This window comes from Rattus norvegicus, chromosome 18 (assembly GCF_021556685.1).
Source record: "Rattus norvegicus strain SHRSP/BbbUtx chromosome 18, alternate assembly SHRSP_T2T, whole genome shotgun sequence".
NCBI lineage: Eukaryota > Metazoa > Chordata > Mammalia > Rodentia > Muridae > Rattus > Rattus norvegicus.
In genome coordinates this window covers 26,370,956-26,392,377 of record NC_141551.1, presented here as the reverse complement: position 1 = coordinate 26,392,377, position 21,422 = coordinate 26,370,956, and the positions used below count along the sequence as shown (strand labels likewise).

General features: G+C 44.2%; 2 protein-coding genes across 6 annotated transcripts in view; one reads left to right on the top strand and one right to left on the bottom strand.

The window, feature by feature from the left end:
• The window catches only part of Cdc23 (cell division cycle 23), a 21,682-nt gene extending 7,268 nt beyond the window's left edge, over positions 1-14,414 (top strand). Inside the window, exons 7-18 of one of the 4 annotated variants that reach the window (XR_015642201.1) lie at positions 4,165-4,342; positions 4,420-4,517; positions 4,637-4,718; positions 8,317-8,470; positions 8,603-8,722; positions 8,936-9,011; positions 9,354-9,415; positions 10,637-10,715; positions 10,791-10,910; positions 11,141-11,222; positions 12,720-12,794; positions 14,067-14,414. Coding sequence is in view for 3 of the 4 variants with exons in the window: in NM_001100659.1 (NP_001094129.1) it covers positions 4,165-4,342; positions 4,420-4,517; positions 4,637-4,718; positions 8,317-8,470; positions 8,603-8,722; positions 8,936-9,011; positions 9,354-9,415; positions 10,637-10,715; positions 10,791-10,910; positions 11,141-11,311 (1,140 nt within the window). In the remaining variant the exon portion in view is untranslated. 4 annotated transcript variants of the gene reach the window in all.
• On the bottom strand, positions 12,523-21,422 carry Kif20a (kinesin family member 20A). 2 transcript variants are annotated; one of them, XM_087593039.1, is made up of 19 exons: positions 21,401-21,422; positions 20,362-20,539; positions 18,677-18,766; positions 18,469-18,588; positions 17,791-17,929; positions 17,507-17,694; positions 17,297-17,426; positions 16,772-16,966; positions 16,565-16,676; positions 16,416-16,484; positions 16,096-16,239; positions 15,786-15,951; positions 15,376-15,540; positions 15,113-15,252; positions 14,895-14,997; positions 14,027-14,225; positions 13,774-13,865; positions 13,292-13,429; positions 12,523-13,015 (listed from the first exon to the last, which is right to left on the bottom strand). In XM_087593039.1, the coding sequence occupies exons 2-19, from the start codon at positions 20,521-20,523 to the stop codon at positions 12,701-12,703; spliced, it is 2,667 nt and encodes an 888-aa protein (XP_087449165.1). In that variant the 5' UTR covers positions 20,524-20,539; positions 21,401-21,422; the 3' UTR covers positions 12,523-12,700.

Sequence of the window (21,422 nt, the reverse complement as noted above, 5' to 3'; positions counted from 1 at the left end):
AGTGCTGCCATCGTAACTGTTGTTCATAGCCAGCTCTTTGCTGTTAGTGTTTTGGAACAGCCTGTGAAGGCTGACCTGGGGCTCACTAGGTAACTTAGGATTCATTTAGCCTGGTGGTTCTGCCTCCAGGAACTTTGGAAGTGTAGGTGTGTACTGTCATGCCTGGCTTTTTGTTTGTTTGAGACAGAGGCCCTCCATGTAGTCCTGGCTATCCTGAAACTCTATTTAGACCAGACTATCTCCCAGGCTCCCAGGCGCTACTATACCTGCCTTAAAATCTTTATTAGTGTGTCTGTGAGCTTTGTTTAGAGTATTCATTCTGTCCTTCAGTTGATCAAGTAACAACACACTTCCCTAAAGAGCTAACGGTAGGCTAGGCATGGTGGTGAATGCCTTTAAGCCCAGCACCTGAGAGGCAGAGCTCTCTGGGTTCAAGGCTATCATGATCTATATTTTGAATTCCAGGCAAGTCAGAGCTAAATACAACAAAAACTAAAAGTGGGTTTATTCTTTCCTTTCCCCAACAGCTGTTTGTGCTGCTGAGTCAGTGTCTAGAAATGTGTCTTTATCTGTGTTTGCCCTCATGTTAGGCTCTCCTCACCTTGAAATATGCAAAAGCATATTATATCTTGCTTATCAAAATCTCTCGTCTCTTGCCTGTGAGATGTTTTCTTTTTTCCAAGTTGATCATTATTATTTTTTTTTTCTTTTCTTTTTTTCGGAGCTGGGGACCGAACCCAGGGCCTTGCGCTTGCTAGGCAAGCGCTCTACCACTCAGCTAAATCTCCAACCCCTAAGTTGATCATTATTAACACTCTTCAAGATTCTCTGGTTTCCAGGGGGGTGAGTGCATTTGGTGTTGGTCATAGCAGCTGTTAAATCTAGATCCTTCAGTGAACTGAAAATGTCATTGTGTACACCAATTCCAAAATTATATCTTTTAATTATTAAGAAAAAGACTTACTTGGTTTTATTTTCTATATATGAACGTTTGCCTGTGTGAATGTATGTGCACCATATGTGTGCCTGGTGCCCAGGTCAGAAGAAGCCATCAGAATCCCTAGTTACAGGCTTGTGAGCCTCCATGTGGGTGCTAGGGATTGAACCCAGGTCTGCTCAAGGCTAAATGAATCCTAAGTTACCTAGTGAGCCCCAGGTCAGCCTTCACAGGCTGTTCCAAAACACTAACAGATACATCTTCTTTATGTAGCCCAGGCTGTCCTGGAACTCGCTATGTTGACTATACTGTAGATCAGTGTTTCCCAGCGTTTCCCTCCTGCTTCTACCTCCTAAATGCCAGGATTAAAGTGTGCTCTTCCATGCCCACTTCTCCCTCCCTCCCTGTCCGTCTGTCCTTCCTTCCTTCCTTCCTTCCTTCCTTCCTTCCTTCCTTCCTTCTTTGCTTCTCTGTGTAGCTCTAGCTATCCTATGTAGCAGTAAAAATTAAAAAATAGATGTGACTGGTTTCCATGTGTCACCACTCCACATTGGCCCCTCATACTCTGGGACCCAGGCGGTCTCCCCCTGGTGTTAGTTCCGGCACCAAGGGGCCATGTAGAACTAACATTAGTTTATCTCAGCGGTGGCTGGTTCCAGTGTGGCACCATGTCACATTAGCCTAGCTATTGTCTAGCCCCAGCAGTCTCTCCACTCCCATTGCTAGTCACCCTGGCCAACCCTGGCCAGCCAGAACTCTCTGGTTCCAGCCACTCACCCGGTAAAATCAAGACTCATAAATTGTAACCCAACAATCAGATTTACATGTTAAATTCTCAGTCCACAATAAATCCACAGAATAAATTCACTGCCAATTAATAATGATAGAAACCGCCCACGTAGACAAGATAAAATTGACCTAGCTCACCTGGATCGGAATAATTTTCCTTCATCGATTCCATCTTGATTCCTCTTGTTCCTTCTTTTCCTTCTTAGACTTTTCCCTGCCTACCCTTCTCATCCAATGATAGGCTAGACCTGCCTTGCTACATAATGACATCATCCTACACATCACCTTTTCTGTTTAATTAAAAAAACAAAATAAATCTTTTCATCAACTATAAGCTGTGTACAACTATTACCATTAGAAAATCATCCAGACAACTGTGTTTTCTGAGTTAATTAGCTTAGGTAGACTATAAGACTAAATTAGTCTTCAACTCTCAGAAATCTGAGAACGACTAATATTATCTGAAATTATGAGAAGCACAAAACAGCTTCTAAAACTTAGCTAATTTATAGAGATCGCTGATCACCTGGACAGGCCCTCATTTCTCAAAATGTTGGAGCATCAGTGTTCAGCCTCCTGGCCCAGGATCATCTGACACCTTTGTAATGTAGAATTTTGATGGGCTGATAATTCTGGCTCAGCAAAGATTATCAGTCGACTACTCTGCATAGTGTGTCCCTTTCTGGACAGTATTTGTCTGTAGATGAATTGAGGCAATCCTTGCCCAGTGGCCGTCTCACCACAACTGGAGCAACTCCACTGCTGCTCGATTTCTTCTTAGAATTCAAGAAGGGGTGCTGTCAGGAGCAGACAGGTCAAATGATCTTTAAAAAGAAATGTCCATAAGTGTCACCCCATGTTGGGTGCCAATTTGTTTTTTTTTTTTTTTTTTGGTTCTTTTTTTCGGAGCTGGGGACCGAACCCAGGGCCTTGCGCTTCCTAGGCAAGCGCTCTACCACTGAGCTAAATCCCCAGCCCTGGGTGCCAATTTGTTACAGTAACCTCTCCAACCCAAATAAGCCTGTACAAAGAAAACACAGCTCAGTTAATATGAGTACGAGCTGCCCTTATTACTTGTGGTTTCTCCAGACCACGTGCTTCAGCTCCATCTTCCTTCCACCTCCACTTCCTCCTTCGTTCCCTTCTCTCTTCCTCAACCCCCACTTCAGCTCCACCTTCCCTTCCCTTGCCCAATCACAGGCTCTGCCTTTATTTTATAAGTTAAAATGGGGAGAAAAGTTCGCCAGAGTACTGACTAGACCGCCCTTCTAGAGAAGTGAAATTAACATCAAAATGCAAACAGCTCCAGGGCAGTCCACACCAAGGCTGTAATGTGCTGTGTAGACCAGGCTGGTCTCAAACTCAGAGATCCTTCTGCCTCTACCTCCCATGCACCAGAGTTAACGAATGTGTGTACCACCATACTTACATAGTTTCTTTTCTTTTTTAAGATGGCCTCTCTATGTAGACCAGACTGGAATCAAATTCATGGCAGTCCTCCTGTCTCAGCCTCCTGAGTGATAGGATTTAAGAAGTGCCCATCTTAAATCACTTTGGTGGGCAGGCATTCGCAGATATATATATATAATCAAAAAAGTATCTTTTTAATGATATCTGTTCCTTTCCATTCCTTGATTCTTAAATAGACAGTACTGATGAGGATTAGGTATAAGGTTTTTGTTTAATTTCATAGCAATTTAATAATTTTGGGATACGGATTAAGTAAAATGTTGAAAACAATGTAGATCACAGGAGATTGCCAGAATCCCCATGGCATATGTCTGTTCAGCCATTTATGTTTCCTCAGGGCTCCTTGTCTGTTTCTATCTATCTAGAGTCATGGATTCCTCCCTGTACACTCCTTGGTTGGTGGTCTAGTTCCTGGGAGCACTGGGTGGTCTGGTCAACTGATGTTGTTCTTCCTGTGGGGTTGCAATCCCCCTCAGCTCCTTCAGTCCTTCCGCCAGCTCCTCCACCAGGGTCCCTGCCCTCAGTCTGATGGTCTTACTCTCTGCTGTGTGATGGGGTTGACTTGTTTGCATATGACTTCCTCAGACCAAGCTTGCTTCCTTGTAGTCACCACAGTCTTACTGTTACTCTTGCCTATAATGCACTTTTTTTCCCTTGTCTCTCTTCCTATTTAGATTTTAATTTTCAAGTTTTGTGTGGTTTTGGTTTGTTTTGTGTGTGGGGTGTGTGTGTGTGTGTGTGTGTGTGTGTGTGTGTGTGTGTGTGTGTAAGTCCATCCCACTGGGCCAGCCATTCTTTCCTAATTATGCTTGTAAGTCAAACTTAATGGGATTATCCTGTACTCGTTTGTAAGTGTTCTAATAAAATTTTAGTGATGAATCCTTTTAGAAAGTAATGATTTTTCTTCGGTGTTCTTCTGGGGAGAAAGGCCAGATTATATTAAGTGTGTTCCTCTCTTCTGGTGCCAGCTGAAGTTCCTGTCTTTGCCTGACACCTGGATGAAGGAGTTCTTCTTGGCTCACATATACACAGAATTGCAGCTGATAGAGGAGGCCTTGCAGAAGTACCAGCATCTCATTGACGTGGGCTTTTCCAAGAGCTCATACATTGTTTCCCAAATCGCAGTTGCCTATCACAATATCAGAGGTGAGTGAATGAGGATGTGGATGCCGACAGGCAGAGCTGCAGGTCCTTGGGTTTTAGACTCTGCTTTCTCTCTGCAGATATCGACAAAGCCCTTTCTATTTTCAATGAGCTGAGGAAACAAGATCCTTACAGGATTGAAAATATGGACACGTTCTCCAACCTTCTCTATGTCAGGGTAATTTGTTTCTCTTGATGAAACTCCTGTATTAGATTATCATGTTTGCACAGTGAAAGAAGAAGAAACCTCAGGGTGCCTTTTCAGGCTCGCTCATGTGGTCTCCTCTTCTCTCCTAGAGCATGAAGTCTGAATTGAGTTACCTGGCACATAACCTCTGTGAAATTGATAAGTACCGAGTAGAGACATGCTGTGTAATTGGTGAGCGTTAACTACACTTATTTTTTTTTAAGCTCTATTTCTATCTTTATTTTGTTTTATTCTATTTTATGACAGTGTCTCATTATATATAGTTCTGGAACTTGCTGTGTAGATCAGGCTAGCCTTGAACTCACAGAGAGATAGCATGCATTTGCCTCCTGGGTGTTGGAATTAAAGGCAAGACAGAACCATCAGACTTAGCTCCACCTCGGTTTGCTTTGTTTGTTTAGCTGGTTGGTTGGTTGGCTTATTTGTTTTTTGTTTTTGATACAGTAGCAGATTACTGAACCTATGCACAACCATTTGTACAGACTGACATAAAACCCATCTTGCTAGCCCTGGTTATTTTTTTTTTTAAAGATTTTTTTTCTATATATAAGTACACTGAGCTGTCTTCAGACACACCACAAGAGAGCATCAGATCCCATTACAGATGGTTGTGAGCCACCATGTGGTTGCTGACCTCTGGAAGTGCTCTTAACCACTGAGCCATGTTTCTAGCCCAACTAGCCCTGTTTTATGATTACTTTTACTATATTTATTTGTGTGGGGGTGTGCATGTATATACCGAAGTGCACTGTGCAGGTCTGGGAACAACTTAAAGAGATTTTCTTTCTTTGGTGTGAGTCCCAGGGGTGAACAGAGTATCCAGCCTGGTAGCTAGTGCCTTTAGCCTTGGAGCCTTCTTAGAAGTCTTTTCTTTTTTTTCCTCTTTTTAATTTTAAATTTAAGTGTAATGACGTTTTGCTTCCATAATGTGCCTCATGTCCCTGGAGGCCAGAAGAGGGAAGGTCGCACCTTGGAATTGGTGGTTGTGAGCAGCCATGTGGGTACTGGGAATTTGACCCAGGTCCTTTGGAACAGTGGCCTCTGCTCTCTGATGAGCGGTCACTCCAGACCCTTCTTAGAGGGTCTTTGAGTGAGTGTCTCTCCCTAGTCTAGAGTGATGGAAAACTCTTTAGCTCACACTGGCTTCTAACTCATGCTGCTGCTTCTGCCCTGGATCTCAGGGATTAGGATTATTGATAGGAGCTGTATCTGCCTTGCTTTTGAAATTTTTATTCAAAAATGTTTGTTTGTGGTCACGACTCAGCCTATGAGTACTGGTATCTGTCCTCAGAGGCCAAAGGCATCAGATCCCTCTGGGGTTGGAGTTACAGCAGTTGTGAGCTCATGCCATAGGTACTAAGAATCAAACTCGGGCCTCCTGCAAAATCAGTATACACCCCTAGCTGCTGAGGCACCTCTCTCCTTCTGTTTGGCTTGCGTTTTGTTTGGTTTTGTTTTGTTTTGAGACAGTTGTCTGGCCTCATATAGCTTCGGCTCTGAATGAACCTGATAATGTGACTTTGAACTGGTACTGATTCTCTTCTCACTTCTAAATGCCAAGATTACAATCATGTGCTGCCCCCACCCACCTTGTATTTCTGTTGCTTGAGACAGACTCTTATATTTAGAATTCACTATGTAACTAGGGATGACTTTGAATTAGACTTTGGGGTTGGGGATTTAGCTCAGTGGTAGAGCGCTTGCCTAGGAAGCGCAAGGCCCTGGGTTCGGTCCCCAGCTCCGAAAAAAAAGAACCAAAAAAAAAAAAAAAAAAGAATTAGTCTCTTGATTACTTCTCCAGTACTGAGATTGCAGGTGAATTCCTTTCTTTTTTCTTTTTTTTAAAAGATAGAGTTCTAGGCAGCCTGGTCTATACAGTCAGTTCCAGGAGGCTTACCAAAATGGACTCCTTTATGTAACTACTTGAGATTTTCTTATTTTACTTTGTGGTATCTCACGTTTTCTGCAAGTTAGTGTCACATATATTATGCCATCTGTGTTTGGGCTGGCATATCTGTGCACGTATAATTTATACATAAGGGAGATTTTATTTTGGTTTTTGAAGTGAGGTTGGGGCTAGGAGTTTGGTTCAGTTGTGAAGTGCTCTCTGAGGCACTGGATCCATTCTCTAGCACAGATAACTGAAAAAAGTAAACACAGTATTTTAAAAAGAAAACCCCTTCAAGGTTCATGACAGTCTAGTTGGTTCCTTTTTTGGGTTTGTTTTGTTTTTTGAAGATAGATTTTCTCTGTGTTTCTCTTGTTGCCCTGAAACTTAGTCTGTAGATGACACTGGCCTGGAACTCACAGAGACCTGCCTGTCTCTGCCTCTGGAGTGCTGGGACTAAAGGAGTGCGTCTCCAAGCCTGGCTAAGAAAAGCTTTATTGGAACAGTTAGCAAACCGCAAGACTTACCTGCTTTAAGTTCATGGCTGAACAGATTTTGTTGGTAGATTTACAGTTTTTTTTGTAGATTTACAGTTTTTTGGTAGACTTAACAGTTTTTTGGTAGATTTACAGTTTTGTTAGCAACGTCACAGTTGGAATCCTACCAGCAAAAATATTGTTGTCTGACTTCTTTTAGGTAGCAAATTTCTTTCTTTCTGTCTGTCTGTCTCTAGCTCTAGCTCTCTCTTCTTTCCTGGCTGCCTAGAACCTGCCAGCAGACCTACCTGACGTTTCCTCTAAGACGCTGGGATTTGGGGCATTCCCCACCCATTCGGGACCATGAGTATTGTGGCATCTAAAGTAGTTTTTTTTCTTTCTGGATTATGTCCCATTGTTTGCTCTACCATATTTTGCTTATTCATTTAGGCCTCAGTAAGACAGGTAGCTTTTAGACTCTTAGTATCTTTTATAGCCTCCTAAATTGTTCTTTTCTTTTCACAAAACAGTAGAAATAGAACTGCAGTGATTCATGGGGAAGAACTCAGAGCTCTACCTTTTTAGTCCTTTTGAGAAATTCCTTTGAAGTCTGGGTTTAAAATAATATAGTTTAGAACCACTAATCCAAACAAAAATCAAGTTGGGTGTATGGCACATGCCTTTAATTCCAGCTCTTGGGAGGCAGAGGCAGACTGATCTCTGTGAGTTTAAGGCCAGCTTTGTCTACAAAATGAGTTCCAGGTCAGCCAGGGCTATGCAGAAACACTGTCTTGAAAACCAAAATATAAAGCACCACAAAAATACCAACCTAAAGCAGGCTTAGAAAATTCTAATATTACAAAATTGTATATAAATGCTATATCTAGCCAGATGATGATAGCACATCCCTTTAATCCCACCCAGCACTTGGGAGGCAGAGGCAGGTGGATCTCTGTACAGCCAAGTGGAAGCCTGTCTCGAAGAACAAAGCAAAACACAAAACCAAATATAGAAAGAAACAAGGGGAACAGTTTTTTTTAATTTTTTATGTTTATTTTTATTTATTTTTAAAGGTTTATTTTATGTTTATTAATTTTTGCCTGTATGAATATATGTATATGCTGGTACAAGAAGAGGCCAAAAAAGCATGCCAGGTCTTATGGCACTGGATACAGGGGTTGTCAGCTGCCCTGTTGGTGCTGGGAACTAAGCCTGGATCCTTTGGAAGAGTAGCCAGTATTTTTAAGCCACTGAGCCATCCATTTTCCAGCCCCTTTAATTGTGTGTGTGTGTGTGTGTGTGTGTGTGTGTGTGAGAGAGAGAGAGAGACAGACAGACAGACAGACAGACAGACAGACAGACAGACAGACTCTGGATTGCTTTGTTTATTCTGTTTTCTGTTCAGGCAATTATTACAGCTTACGCTCCCAGCATGAGAAAGCAGCGTTGTATTTCCAGAGAGCCCTGAAATTGAATCCTAGGTACCTTGGGGCCTGGACGCTGATGGGGCATGAGTACATGGAAATGAAAAACACATCTGCGGCTATTCAGGCTTACCGGTGAGCATCCAGTAGAGGGGGGCAGGGGTGAGCGGAGCCAATTCCCGAGGTGGTGGGGGCCTCTTATTAGTCTCTGTGTTGCTGACTTTAATTCTTTTGCCAAGTAACTGGTCCATTTTGTCTGTTTCTTAGACATGCCATTGAGGTCAACAAGAGAGACTACAGAGCTTGGTATGGCCTTGGGCAGACCTACGAAATCCTTAAGATGCCATTTTATTGCCTTTATTATTATAGACGGGCCCACCAGCTTCGGTGAGTTGGCCAATGTGGGAAGGGTATGAATGGTTTGGTTGTTTTTACTAGTGGGTTTATAGGATAATTATAAGCATAAAGTAATTAAGTGAAGCATTTTGTTGAAGAGCAGTCCTTGCACGGATTTGAATAGCATGGAAATAGTGGAGGCTCATCTTTGAGTTGAAGACTTGAGTAAAGTCTTTGCTCTGACAATGTTGTTCTTTTTCATAGGCCCAACGATTCTCGTATGCTGGTTGCCTTAGGAGAATGTTATGAGAAACTCAATCAACTAGTGGAAGCCAAAAAGGTACCTCAAAAGGCAGCCTAGAGAACGGGAGCAGAAATCTCCTGTTTAAAGGGAGCTTGGGCTGTATATACTGTGGTTTGGTTTGTTTTTGTTGTTGTTTGTTTCTTTTCTGTATTCTGATCTATGTGAACACAAAATGAATATTTTGTAGCTACATAGTATAAAAAGAAGTGTAGGTTGAGATTATCAGTATGGATGTCTATATGGAATTATCGCCGTTAGGGAAAATGCTCTGCATTCTGCAAGCCTGAATTTCTAGAAGGCTTGCCTGGCCTTAGCACTAATGTGACTAATTGTTTCACATGAGCAGTAGTCTGAAGTGACCTGTTTACTCTTTGACAGTGTTATTGGAGAGCATACGCTGTGGGAGATGTGGAGAAAATGGCTCTGGTGAAGCTGGCCAAGTGAGTGAATGCTTGGGATACTTAGGCCGGTTCTCCTGAGGTGGTGATCGTGTATGAGTACGCACATGGAGCGGGCTGTGGAGACTCTGGGCTGGAAACTGAGCACCCTTTTCTCTTCTTGTTTTCTTCCCCATGTTTAGACGAACCCAGGATCTTATCCATGCTAGACATGGATAAGACATGGAGTTAGGTTCTAGCCCTAGGCTCTTGACTGTAGAGAGTGACACTTCACCTTAAGTTGGGAATGGATTTCCTCTTAGGCAAGAGATAAAAAATGAGTTGAAAAAGTGAGGACTAGACTAGCAGTGTGGTTTGGTGGTTAAGGACTTGCCTGTGTGCATGTGAGGACTGCACGGGAGGACTGCTCAGTACTCAGTCATTTGAGATAGTTCTAATGCTCAACAATATTAATAGGACATTTTTGCAAGGGTATATCATGTAATTGTCCAGTTTAAGTTAACTGCTTTTTTAGATAAACATTTTAAAATTTTGTGTGTGTGGGCATGTGTGTATGGAGGTCAGAGGACAATTTGTGGGAGTCAGTTCACTCCTACCACTATGTGGGTCCTGGGAATTAAACACAGTTAATAGGCTTGTCTTCAAGTGCCTTTATCCGCTGATAATATTTTAATAACTATTTTTGTTGTTACTGTTGTTGGTGATGGTGGTAGTTTTTTGGGTTTGTTTGTTTTGTTTTGTTTTGAGACAAGGTCTTACTCTGTAGCCCCGGTTGAGACACCTGTTGCTTTTTTAAAATTGATTATTTGGGAATCTCATATCATGCAACCCAATTGCACTCACCTCTCAGTCCTCCCTCCCCTATATTACCCCCCTCCCCAAAAATAATAAAATTAGTCCATTTTTGGTTGTCCTTATGCCCACTGGAGCCTGGTCACCTGTCGTGGCCAGTCCCCTGTCAAAGAAAGCCAAGCTCTTCCAGACAGGGTCTCTCTGTAGCCCTGGCTGTCCTCGAACTCGCTCTGTAGACCAGGCTGGCTTCAAACTCAGCCTGCCTCTGCCTCCCAAGTGCAGATTAAAGGCATGTGTTATTGAATTCAGCTCTATGCTTGGAGGACACTGAGAGTCTCCTGGGTCTCAGTATGTTATTTATGTTAAAATTTACTCGTTTACTTGTCATTTCTGATTATAATTACATCTTTACTTTTTAATTTTTGACTTGCTTTGTGACCTGACTTATTTAAAGCTCGATTTCTTTTGTAGGCTTCATGAACAGTTGACTGAGTCAGAGCAGGCTGCCCAGTGTTACATCAAATACATCCAAGATATCTATTCCTGTGGGGTATGTGTCAGAGCCTGAGAGCCACGCCATTGACGGGTTCTCGTCACCTCAGTCACACCTGCTTTCCTTATCTAGGAAACAGTGGAGCACTTAGAGGAGAGCACAGCCTTCCGCTACCTGGCCCAGTACTATTTTAAATGCAAGCTGTGGGATGAAGCTTCAACTTGTGCCCAAAAATGTTGTGCATTCAATGATGTGAGTATTAGATTTTAAAGGGTTTGGATTTTAGGCCAAAATAGGTGGTCTTTACCATGGTGCGTAGGGAAGCTTACTTTGACCTGTGTAAGTCATCTGTCAATAGTACATTTTTAACAAAGGGGGCAGAATTCCTTTTATTTGTAAGGAATGATCTGAACAGTATTTTAATAATCATTTTTTGAGACTAGCATTGAATATATTTTGAAACAGCTGTGACTTTGTTTCAGACCCGGGAAGAAGGTAAGGCCTTGCTCCGCCAGATCCTACAGCTGAGGAACCAAGGGGAGACACCCACCTCTGACACGCCTGGTACCTTTTTCCTCCCTGCCTCACTGTCTGCAAACAACACTCCCACACGCAGAGTTTCTCCACTCAACTTGTCTTCAGTCACACCATAGTTGACTACTCTCAAGTCAGACCAATATTAAACCTTACCTCCAGTAAAGAACAGCCACGTCTGTTCTCCCAAGGACCTAAGCTCTTCTCCTTTCTATAGACAGAAACAGCCTGAGGGACAGCCTATGGAGCCACCTTCAGAGGCAGGCAGATACATGGCAGGGGACAGACTGTCTTCTGCCAGCCAACAACTCTTCCTTCTATTCAGAATGGCAGGTCTTGGCCTTCCTAGTCTCTCCACTCCCTCAGAAGCGATGCCACTGAAGCAAGGTTTCAGTGCTGCGAGTTGGGTGGGCAAGGAACAGAGCAAAGTTCATCATGCTTGTCCTCTGCAAGCAGGGAGGTTAGCTTTGAACAATGACTTTTTTTAAAGCAGGGTTTCTCTGTATAGCCTAGCCTGAAGCTTTTCTGCCTCAGCCTCCCTAATGACAGGATTACAGGAATATGCCACGAGGCATGGCTAGAAGAATACCTTTCTTTTACTGACAGTCAGAGTTCTGATGCCAGAGATTAGGTTTAAATTGAGTGGAGCTATCTGTGATCTTGTGGAGAGTTTTCAAAAGAAGCTGCCTAAAACCCTCCAAGTGAGAGTCTCAGTGAGCATGAACTGGCTCACATGAGGGGCCAGCCGGCCACAGCTATATACCAGATGAAAGCAACCCGAGGAGACAACTTCATGGACATTTTTGAAAGGAACTTTTTTACTTCAGATATTAAAGTTTATGCTGGTATCTTTTAGTAAATGCTTGATGTAAATTTTTTTTTTTAAATCTCCAAAAAGGTTTTCAACCTTACCTACAAGGTTGAAGGAGTCATCCTTTTTTCTAGGTTTCAGATACCCTTGATGTCTGCTATAATGAGCTCGTGCAGTAGGTGCTATAGACCATTCTGTGTTTAGGATCTAGCTTTCCTTCTCTTGTACCAGAACATTTATATTCTCCTCTTAATGGGAGGAATATCAGCTGGGTGTGGTACATTGGTGCATGTCTTTAATCCCAGCATTTCGGAGACAGAGGCAGGTGGATGTTTTAACATAGCAACTACCAGGCCAGACAGAGCTACCCTTTGGGTATCTCATAGCGTTTTACTCATTTCCTAGCATGCACTAGGCTGGGTTCCCACTGCTGTTCCCGTCCAAGGGCCCAACAGGCCAGATGGTATTTATATCAATTTTCTGTCCCCCTTTTATATTTTTCTAAATTTGGAATCCAAATAAAAGCATAAACAATGTCTTTATTCCATATAATATTTGTGCATTAAGAACAAGATTGCATAGGTGAATATAATACAGTCATTCTGAATACAGTCTGAGTACATGCTCAAGCCTAAGAGACCGACCTAGCAGCTGAGCAACCGCAGGGCAACAACCATGCATCTTCATCCCCACAACTTTAGTATTTTTTGCCAAAGGGAGATTTGAGTAAAGGAGAATGCCGTGAGCGCAAGATCCGTGCGTAAGGGCTGCTGTCTGTCGAGCTTTGGCAGGTAGGTGTCCGGGGAAGTAAGTGTCGTAGGAATGGTTTCTTCCCTGGGGGTTGATGATTCGGTTGCTGGTTTTCCTGGTTTGCTCCCAGTCGCTTTTTGGCAGAGGCTTGGCCTTGGAGCTTCAGCACAGTCTGATACTGCTCGGCAATGCAGGCTGCCTTTTTCTGAAGGTCCAGTTTCACTAGCATCATGTTATTCTGTAGCTCGGCCAGGGTCTGGTTCTAAAGAGCATCAGAGTTAGAGAAGACATCACTGTTAAGGGACCTGGTGCCTTGTTTGTTCATCACTTTAAGGCATCAGGTATCATCGGCAGTGAGAAATGCATAGCTTAGTAGAGGGAGGGCCTGCTTAGCATACAGGAAGCCCTGGACTTCGTGAGATTAGCTTTATTTTTTTTTTTACTAGGACACCTTTTTCTTCGGTTTCCCTCTCACGTTCACACTGGAGTGGGCTGGAACAGAGCAGGATAAAGGGCAGGCTCTCTAGGCTGTCCTTACCTGTTTGATTAAGATGTCATCGCAGTTAGTTAATGCTTGACGAAGTTTTCCTGCTCCTGTGCTGTGGCAACAGGCTCTCTCTGCTGACTGCAGAGACTGTCCTAGCTCCTGGAGCTCTGTCCGTAGCAGCCTTATATTCTGAAAGAGTAGGAATCAGATTGTGGCCAAAATCAGCCACAGCAGCCATTTGAAGGCAGACTTACAGAGGCTGGGGGCTGGTGAGGGCACCCAAGCTTGACAATCTGAGTTAAATCTAGGAACCCACATGGTGGAAAGAGAGAATCATTCTTCTGTCTTCCACACCACTACATACAAATAAATAAATGTGAAGCAAAATTGGGCTGGTTTTCATTCCTCAGGATTCTTGCACCAAAAATAAAAAAACAAAAAACAAAAAACAAAAAAACAAAACAAAAAAGAAAAACACCTTCTTCTCACTTAAATCCCTGATAAAGGTTTTGAAACAGAATAAGGTTAAATACCTTCTGGCCCTCCTCTAACTTCTTATCCACATCGATGGTGAAAGGTTTGGCTGTGGGTGGTGGTTTTAACATCTGCTGGTACTTCTGCAGCTCTGAGGGGAGACACAGGATGTACAGATAACATGTAATGCATGGGTTGTTCAGCTTGGGGCTTTAACAGTAGCAGCGTAAGATGTGAGTTGGAGTTAGGACTGAGTGAATGCCAGCTTCTCCCTCACCACCCACCCCCACTGTCAGGCCCCGCCCCCCTCACCTGCGGTGGTAGAGCCTAACTCTGTTTTGCATTGCTCTAGTTCAGCTTTAACTTCCTGGAGCTGCTGAGAGGAGGCAGAGGCTGCCAACCTTTGTGACCGCCGGAGGGACAGTTCACACCCCCCTGACTGTTGTGCCACTGGCTGCTGTTTGGCTTCCTGCAAGAGAGTTTCTAGCTCTTCAATTTTTTCATCCCGCTCCTAAGAGGGAAGCAGAGAGCACAGTTCTGTCCAGGGTCAGACAAATACCAAAGGACCAGACTAAAAGAACATAAGCACCTACGCGCGACATTAGCCCATTAGCACACTTTCACGGTGGACTCATCCCTAAACTCAAACTCAGTAGCTGCAAGGCACTAAGGGAAACTAATAAAAACAAATTCTATATTACTGTTCTTTCTAGAGTTTATAAAACCTAGTTTGATGTCAGCCTGGTCTACATAGGTGTTGTTTGAGGCTGGCCAGAGTGACAATAGTGAGACCCTAGCTCAGAAATCTACAAGATGGTGGTGGTGCGCACCTTTAGTCCCGAGCACTGGGGGTGGGGGTGGGGGTGGGCAAAGGCAGGTGGATTCCTTAGTTTAAGGCCTGCCTGGGGGTTGGGGATTTAGCTCAGTGGTAGAGCGCTTACCTAGGAAGTGCAAGGCCCTGGGTTCGGTCCCCAGCTCCGAAAAAAAAAGAACCAAAAAAAAAAAAAAAAAGGCCTGCCTGGTCTACACAGTGAGCTCCAGGACAGCCAAACTCTGGTTTGGTTTTTTTTTTTTTTTTTTTTAAGACAAACAAACAAAAGTAAAAGTAAAAGCACGTGTGTCCCACACACCCGGATGATGAAAACCTGAGTGGCCGCTGAGACTGGCTGGGCAAACTCACCTGGATCTGTTCTTGGTAGAAAGTTGTTAGAGACTCCTTCAGGATCTTTAGTTTGTCCTCATACAGTTCCTCCAACAGATCCTTTTGGGTGTCCAAACGCTCGCTGTCAGAAAAGGAGAGTGAGGCTCCTGAGGACAGAAGCTGGGAACAGAGCCTGTACACCCCACTGCCAACCATCGATCTCCGGGGATTGGGCTGGGAAGGCCACTCAGCAGTACCTGCACCACTGCTCCCTTTGCTGCATCTGTTCCACCATCTCGTTGCAAATTTCCTCCCGGAGCTGTATCTCCAACTGCAGCTTTTCTTGTCGTTCTTTTAAAAGCAGCGCTTTCATGGCTTCCACCACCTGGAGTAGCTCCTAGAAGACCACATCTATGAGATTTCCTGCACTTTTTAAAAAAGGGCCCAAATGCACCTAGAACACCTTGTGGGAAATGTGCAGCCATTAAGCTGCAATGTTAGAGCTGCCTTGTATCCTCACCTCCTTGCCATACATGGAGATGTCAGCTTCGTCTTCAGGACTGTCCTCAAGGTCCGAGTCAGCCTTGCCCTCTTTCTTTAAGCCAGGGGACACCTGAAGACTGTGCTCCTTGATGAATGAATGCAGGGATGGGATTCCCAGATGCACAGGTGGGGCATGCACAAGCTAGAGGGGGGAAAAAAAATCTTAATTGATTTCTTAGCTAGTTCCTAAGAGCTATTTTAAGATCGCCAGTCCTGCTGGGTGGTGGCCCATGCCTTTAATTCCCAGCATTCCAGAGGCAGAGGCAGGTGGCTCTCAGCCTGGTTTAATTGAGTGAGTTCTAGTACAGCCAGGACTACACGGTGAAACCCTGACTCAAACAAAAAATTGCTAGCCCAAAGATAATACAATTGTGTATGGCTTCTCACCTGGCTGGCTAAGGCTGAGAATTTGGCTGCATGGAGAGTTTCGTCATATGTAGATGCACAGGGATTCACATTGACAATCATACAGGAACGACCTCGACCTGTGAAGAAGCCTTGGAACACACGAGTCAACTTGCTGTCCCGGAAGGGAATCAGGTTCTGCTTTGACCTTGCACAGAATCAGATAAATAGCATTGTGAATATAACCACAGCCCTCGGTGGTGTGTGGGTGTGTATACCCAAGCACCACCCTCAGTGCTGACCTGGAACTGAACAGATGGCCAGCCCCAGGCCACCTCAGCCCACAGCTTACCGGTTCTGCTGATTCTGTCGCAGGGCAGCAATACAGCGGCCCAGGGTGTGCAGGGAAGTGTTAATGTTTCCTGCCTCCTTTAGCCGTTCACCACTTTTTTGATGTTTGCAGCGCTCTGAGCCAGCCAGATCACAGAGTGACAGTCTGGAGTAAAGCACGGGAGCTGATATAAGGAACTCAGCTGATATAAGGAACTCTAGGGGAAGGGTCTACCAAGTTGTTTGTACCAAAAGAAAGAAAAAAAGCAAGTTCCCTTCTGCCCCCATAACCACACAGCCATCTTGACCATCTTAATCAAATTTCTAAGTGAGAGAACTTACTCACTGATCTTGGGCACTATATCTCCTTCTCCCTGAAGGTGCAAGATTCTGATTGAGAATATACTGTGACTGAAAAGGAAAAGGGAGAAATTATGATCAGGTGGAGGGCGAAAGCTTTCTAGACACAGGAGTCATTTCTCACAGCTCACCTGCGACTAGAGTGCTGGTTCATGTGGGTGCTGGCAAAGCTCTGGTTCTTACGACCCACTTTCAAAAGTTTCCAGGCTTCCTCAACATCACGAACATGAATCCAGTTGAGGTCTGGAGCCAAGACAGTAAGGTGGGAACACTTGGGCTTTTTCTAATTTCGACACATCCCTCCAGGTTTCCTGCCAACCACCTCCACCTTTGCATACCTTTCACGTAAGGATTGCCGTTCTGATCCTCACACAGCCGCAGTGTCTGTCTCTTATGCTGATGGCTAGGTGGTTCTAACAGGTCATAAAGCAACTCATTGTAGATCTCAAAGAAGGAGATCCAGATAGAGAAGCGAATGTCTGCTGGAACACTTACTGGGACAGTGTCTGGCTGTGCCCATAACTGACTTGTTTCTGTGAGAAAAACCAACATGTACATGTAGGACATTGACCATGAAGCCTTACGTCTTACTCAGGTCTATAGGAACTTGGAAAGGTGAAGTTCAGGTTGCAGTCTCTGAGTTGGGAATAGGGAGTACCTTCCCACCCCTCCAACGACTGCCCTGCATAGAGCTCACTCGTGGTGCATACCAACCCCACCCCCAGCAACTGCCCAGCATAGAGTGCACTCATGGTACATACTATCCCTACCCCCAACAACTACCCAGCATAGAGCTCACTCGTGGTGCCTACCAACCTCACCCCCAACCACTGCCCAGCATAGAGCTCACTCGTGGTACATACCATCTAGCTGGCTGCTGCTGGTGAATTGACTGGTGGAAGACAGCCCAGCAATGCCACTGTCAAAGCTGTTGCTGGCACCTATCCGACTTTCGGCGTGGACACGTTTCTTCAAGGAGGTGGATAGCTCCTCCTGAAGGGGCATGGAGAGAAGATAAGCACTAATCTTTTCTAGAATTTGTACTATTTATCCCAACTTCATGAGCACTTCACCTCTTGGAGGCCTCCAATTAGCAAGGACAGCTTCTTTATTTCCTCTTGTCGAATCTGCTTGCTGTCTAGCCAGATTACCTCATTGGACAGCAAGGGCTTCAGATCAGGTGTTGGATGAAGCTGGCCTTGGAGACTATTAAAGATGAGAGCAAGGGACTGGGGCAGGATCCCCACATCCTTACTAGTACCTGGAATAATATTAGTAATAAGATCCTTTACTCCAGATATCAAAAGGAAGGATGACCTTAAGGTGCCACTAGTACCCTACTGAAGCTTCTCCTTACCTTGGATCGTGTAGGTCTTCCCAGAGTTGGTGACTCCGTAGGTGTATATGAGCCAGTTCTGCCCTCTGAGCACATCCTTTACCATCTCCTTCATGGTCAGGTTGAAGAAGGACACCTGGCCCACTTCTGGCCCAAATATCTAGAAACAGACGGGTTTCTCAGAGGCCACATCACATCTGCCATGTGTCTCTTGGGCAGGTCTAGTAGCCTTCTCTGGAGTACCACTCAGGCAGGTTTTCCCGATGGACTCCAGTTGTTCCTAAATGCTAAAGACGCCATCACCCCCTGCTAGCACAGTTCGTCTGAATTAAATACTTAGGGAAGGCTATTACGTGTAATGCTGTGCACACACACCAGGTTGTACAACTGGTTGTAAGCAAGGGTTTGGAGATGGTGGATCCAAATCCCAGTTCTGTCTTTACCACGGATCAGCTCTACAGCTTCCACAAAATTACCATCACTGTAACATGTGCCACAGTATTCTTATCAGGGAGAAGAGGAGCGATAGTAATAACATCAGTGGCAGTCCATGTACATAAAAGTATCCGACACACTGACTAGCACATAAAAAAATTCTTTACACATGTAAAGAACTCACACTCAAGTAGAAAGCTTTTAAAGAAGAAATAGATTTCCCCCTAAATGCTGGGAATTTGTTCATACACCAGTATTGCATACCTGGGAAAAGGTGAATTTGTGAGTGGCTTGACCAATTCCCCTCTCATTACTCTTCAAGGCAAAGGAGTCTTTGGGTGCCTGTAGCAGAAGGGTCTCTGTATTCTCAATACAGACACAGCCCTGGGAAGGTAGAAAGCAGAGGCTACTATAGCAAAGAAGCATCTCTCGGAAGTCTCTTTTGTACTACGTTATCCACCTTGAACCTTACCTGATCTTCCTGTCTCTCCAGCTCAGAAGTTAAGAACGGTCTGATTCGAAGATAAACTTTCATCTTCTCTGCAGTGTCCTCCATTGGAGCCTATAACAGAGTCCAGGGTTAAACCTCTAAACCAGAACAAACAGCCTAGATCCTAAGGCTCCCTCATTCCATGCTAAGCGGTCCTGTGCAGCTATTCTTTGGTTCCACAATCATTTCCAGCTCACAAGAACTTTGTCGCCCTTCCCTGTTTCAACACTGCCCTATAAACCTGGCTTGCTATATCAATGATCTAAGGTAGCATGGGTTGATGTTTGAAAACATCAACATGTAGCAAGCATGGTATGGTGGTGTGAGCTTGTAATCTCAGCACTCAGTAGTAGGTAGAGATGGGGGATCAGAAATTAAAGCCAGCCTTTACAAATACTATCTCAAAGTAAATAACTTTCATTTATTCTTTTGTTTGTGAAGGTGTTAGATACAATAGTCTGGAGTTATAGGCAATTGTGAGCCATCTAACATTGGAGTTGTGAAGCTAATTGGGTCATCTGAAAAAACAGGAAGGGTTCTTGACCCTGACCACCTTTTTAATTCTGATAAATACAATTTTTTTCAAAGCATGGTAATGAAAATTGGGTTAGTAAGATGTCTCACCTTGCTGAACAAGCCTGCCAACTTGAGTCCAATCACAGGAACCCACATAAAGAAGGAAGAGAACTGACTCTACAAGGTTATCCTGACTTCCACTTGTGCATACCCGCCATCACACATACATAAATTAACAATAATAAATAATGGATATGCACAAACCAGAGACTCGACTTTATCACTGAGTAGTTAGGAGACCATGAACAAATTCTGAGTGACTCACTGAAGAAGGAAGGTGACTGGTAGCCACTCCATTGATTCAGCAGATACTTAGAGAATGTCTCTGTGTTCCCAACACTGAATTCTAAGTAGTGAAAATGTACTTTATGTAGTGGACAGAGGCCAGAAACAACACTAAACATGTTGCCAAGCACAGGGCAACAAACTCTTGGCTCCAAACATCAACAGTGCTATAACTGAGAACTTTTGGTCCTGCAACAGAAAGACTAAGGCAATGGCAGCTACAATTATTAATGAAACAGGAATTCCGTTCTACCTACATAAGGCCACCATGATTCTCTGCAAATAATTGTATGTGGTGCTAACATCTGAACCTAGGACATACTGAACATGCACCCTCACACCTTCCGTCCTTGTATGATTACCTACCATTAATAGCCTGCATACTAGAGAAATAATATTATTCTTCCCAACTGAAAAAGCATGGTGCAACTACAGTTGGGATATTTCATGAATATATGCTAATAATATTCATATATATATATATATATATATATATTTTTTTTTTTTTTTTTGGTTCTTTTTTTCGGAGCTGGGGACCGAACCCAGGGCCTTGTGCTTCCTAGGCAAGCGCTCTACCACTGAGCTAAATCCCCAGCCCCTTGGTTTTTCAAGATAGGGCTTCCCTGGGTGGTCGTGGCTGTCCTGGAACTCACTTGGTCAACCAGGCTGGGCTTGAACTAACAGAGATCCGCGCTATTTTCTGCCTCTGTCAGGAATTACTAGCCTTTGATCTCATACTACCTTGTATAAATAACTGTTAAGCTGAAGATACCATTTTCTGCTCCTAAGCCACAGAACTCCTTTACCTGTTTGTCCTCCAGAGAGGCCGAGATGACAGAGCAATCTGACAACAGGTCCTTTCGGACCACAGACCTCAGATCTGCAGCTGTGGACTCTAACACGGGGGAGTCTGCAACATCCTCATCAGAGAGTAAGCCCACTGGCGGAGAAAGGATCCCGTGAGACATGACAAGCAGGGTCAGTCTATGTCTAAAAAGAGACAAGAGTAGATGGGTAGAACATTAACGCACAAAAACTGCAAACTTAGGTTAAACAGTCCCCTGGTTAAAAAGCGACGTCCTTGCTTTGGTCGAGACTATACACCTTTACAGCCAAGGGGAAGAGAATGAGAACAACTAAATCAGCCCGAAGCTGCATTTCTGAAGGTGAATAGGCACGAAGAACAGAAGGCCACGCTCCACAGAGGCTGTCCAGGCCTGCCAATGCATGTGTGTTTCAGATCCCAAGGGTACTTTTCCAAAGGGTACTCACTCCAAAGACCACGAGAACTAGGAAATTATGAAAGACCTAGGAGCTTTCTGAGGACTACGATATGCAAGCAACAGCTGATAACCGGAGTTCCATCCCCAATTGCACTCTGATAACCGGAGTTCCATCCCAATTGCACTCACCTGAAGACAGCCTGCTTCGCTGCTTCTCTGATTCCCAGCTTCTACCCAGCTGAGACCCACGACTCCTGCTACGGAGAGCACAACTCCGCCCACGAGGAACAGCTTTGTTCCTCATACAATGTTTTAAAATGCGCGCTGAGCTTATCCGACCAATCAGAAAGCGAAGCCTGAAGGAACCAATCAGCAAAAGGGAGTGAGCAGAGGCGACCGGAAGACCGTTTGCTTTCAATGTGGGTCCGGGTTACCAACTGTCACTTCCAAGGTGTTCGTTATTGGGTTCGTTTCACTTAGTTCTAAACCTAGGCGTTTCATTTCGGAGGCTTCAGCTTGTCCTTTATTAGTTAAAAAGAAAATTTTTCCTAGAGGGATTTCGCGTCTATTAGGAAACAGACCCACCCACATTACCCACGAGGCACCGCGAACGGACTCATACAGTTTTTCCCAGAGTTCCTCGC

What these genes read in the sequence shown, in the direction of transcription:
- Kif20a (XM_087593039.1), bottom strand. Translation starts at nt 20,523, where the DNA reads ATGTCTCACGGGATCCTTTCTCCGCCAGTGGGCTTACTCTCTGATGAG. An exon ending in TGGAGAGACAGGAAGATCAG is followed by an intron (nt 18,589 to 18,676) that starts GTAAGGTTCAAG and finishes CTACCTTCCCAG; the next exon opens with GGCTGTGTCTGTATTGAGAA. An exon ending in CGGCAATCCTTACGTGAAAG is followed by an intron (nt 16,677 to 16,771) that starts GTATGCAAAGGT and finishes TCTTGGCTCCAG; the next exon opens with ACCTCAACTGGATTCATGTT.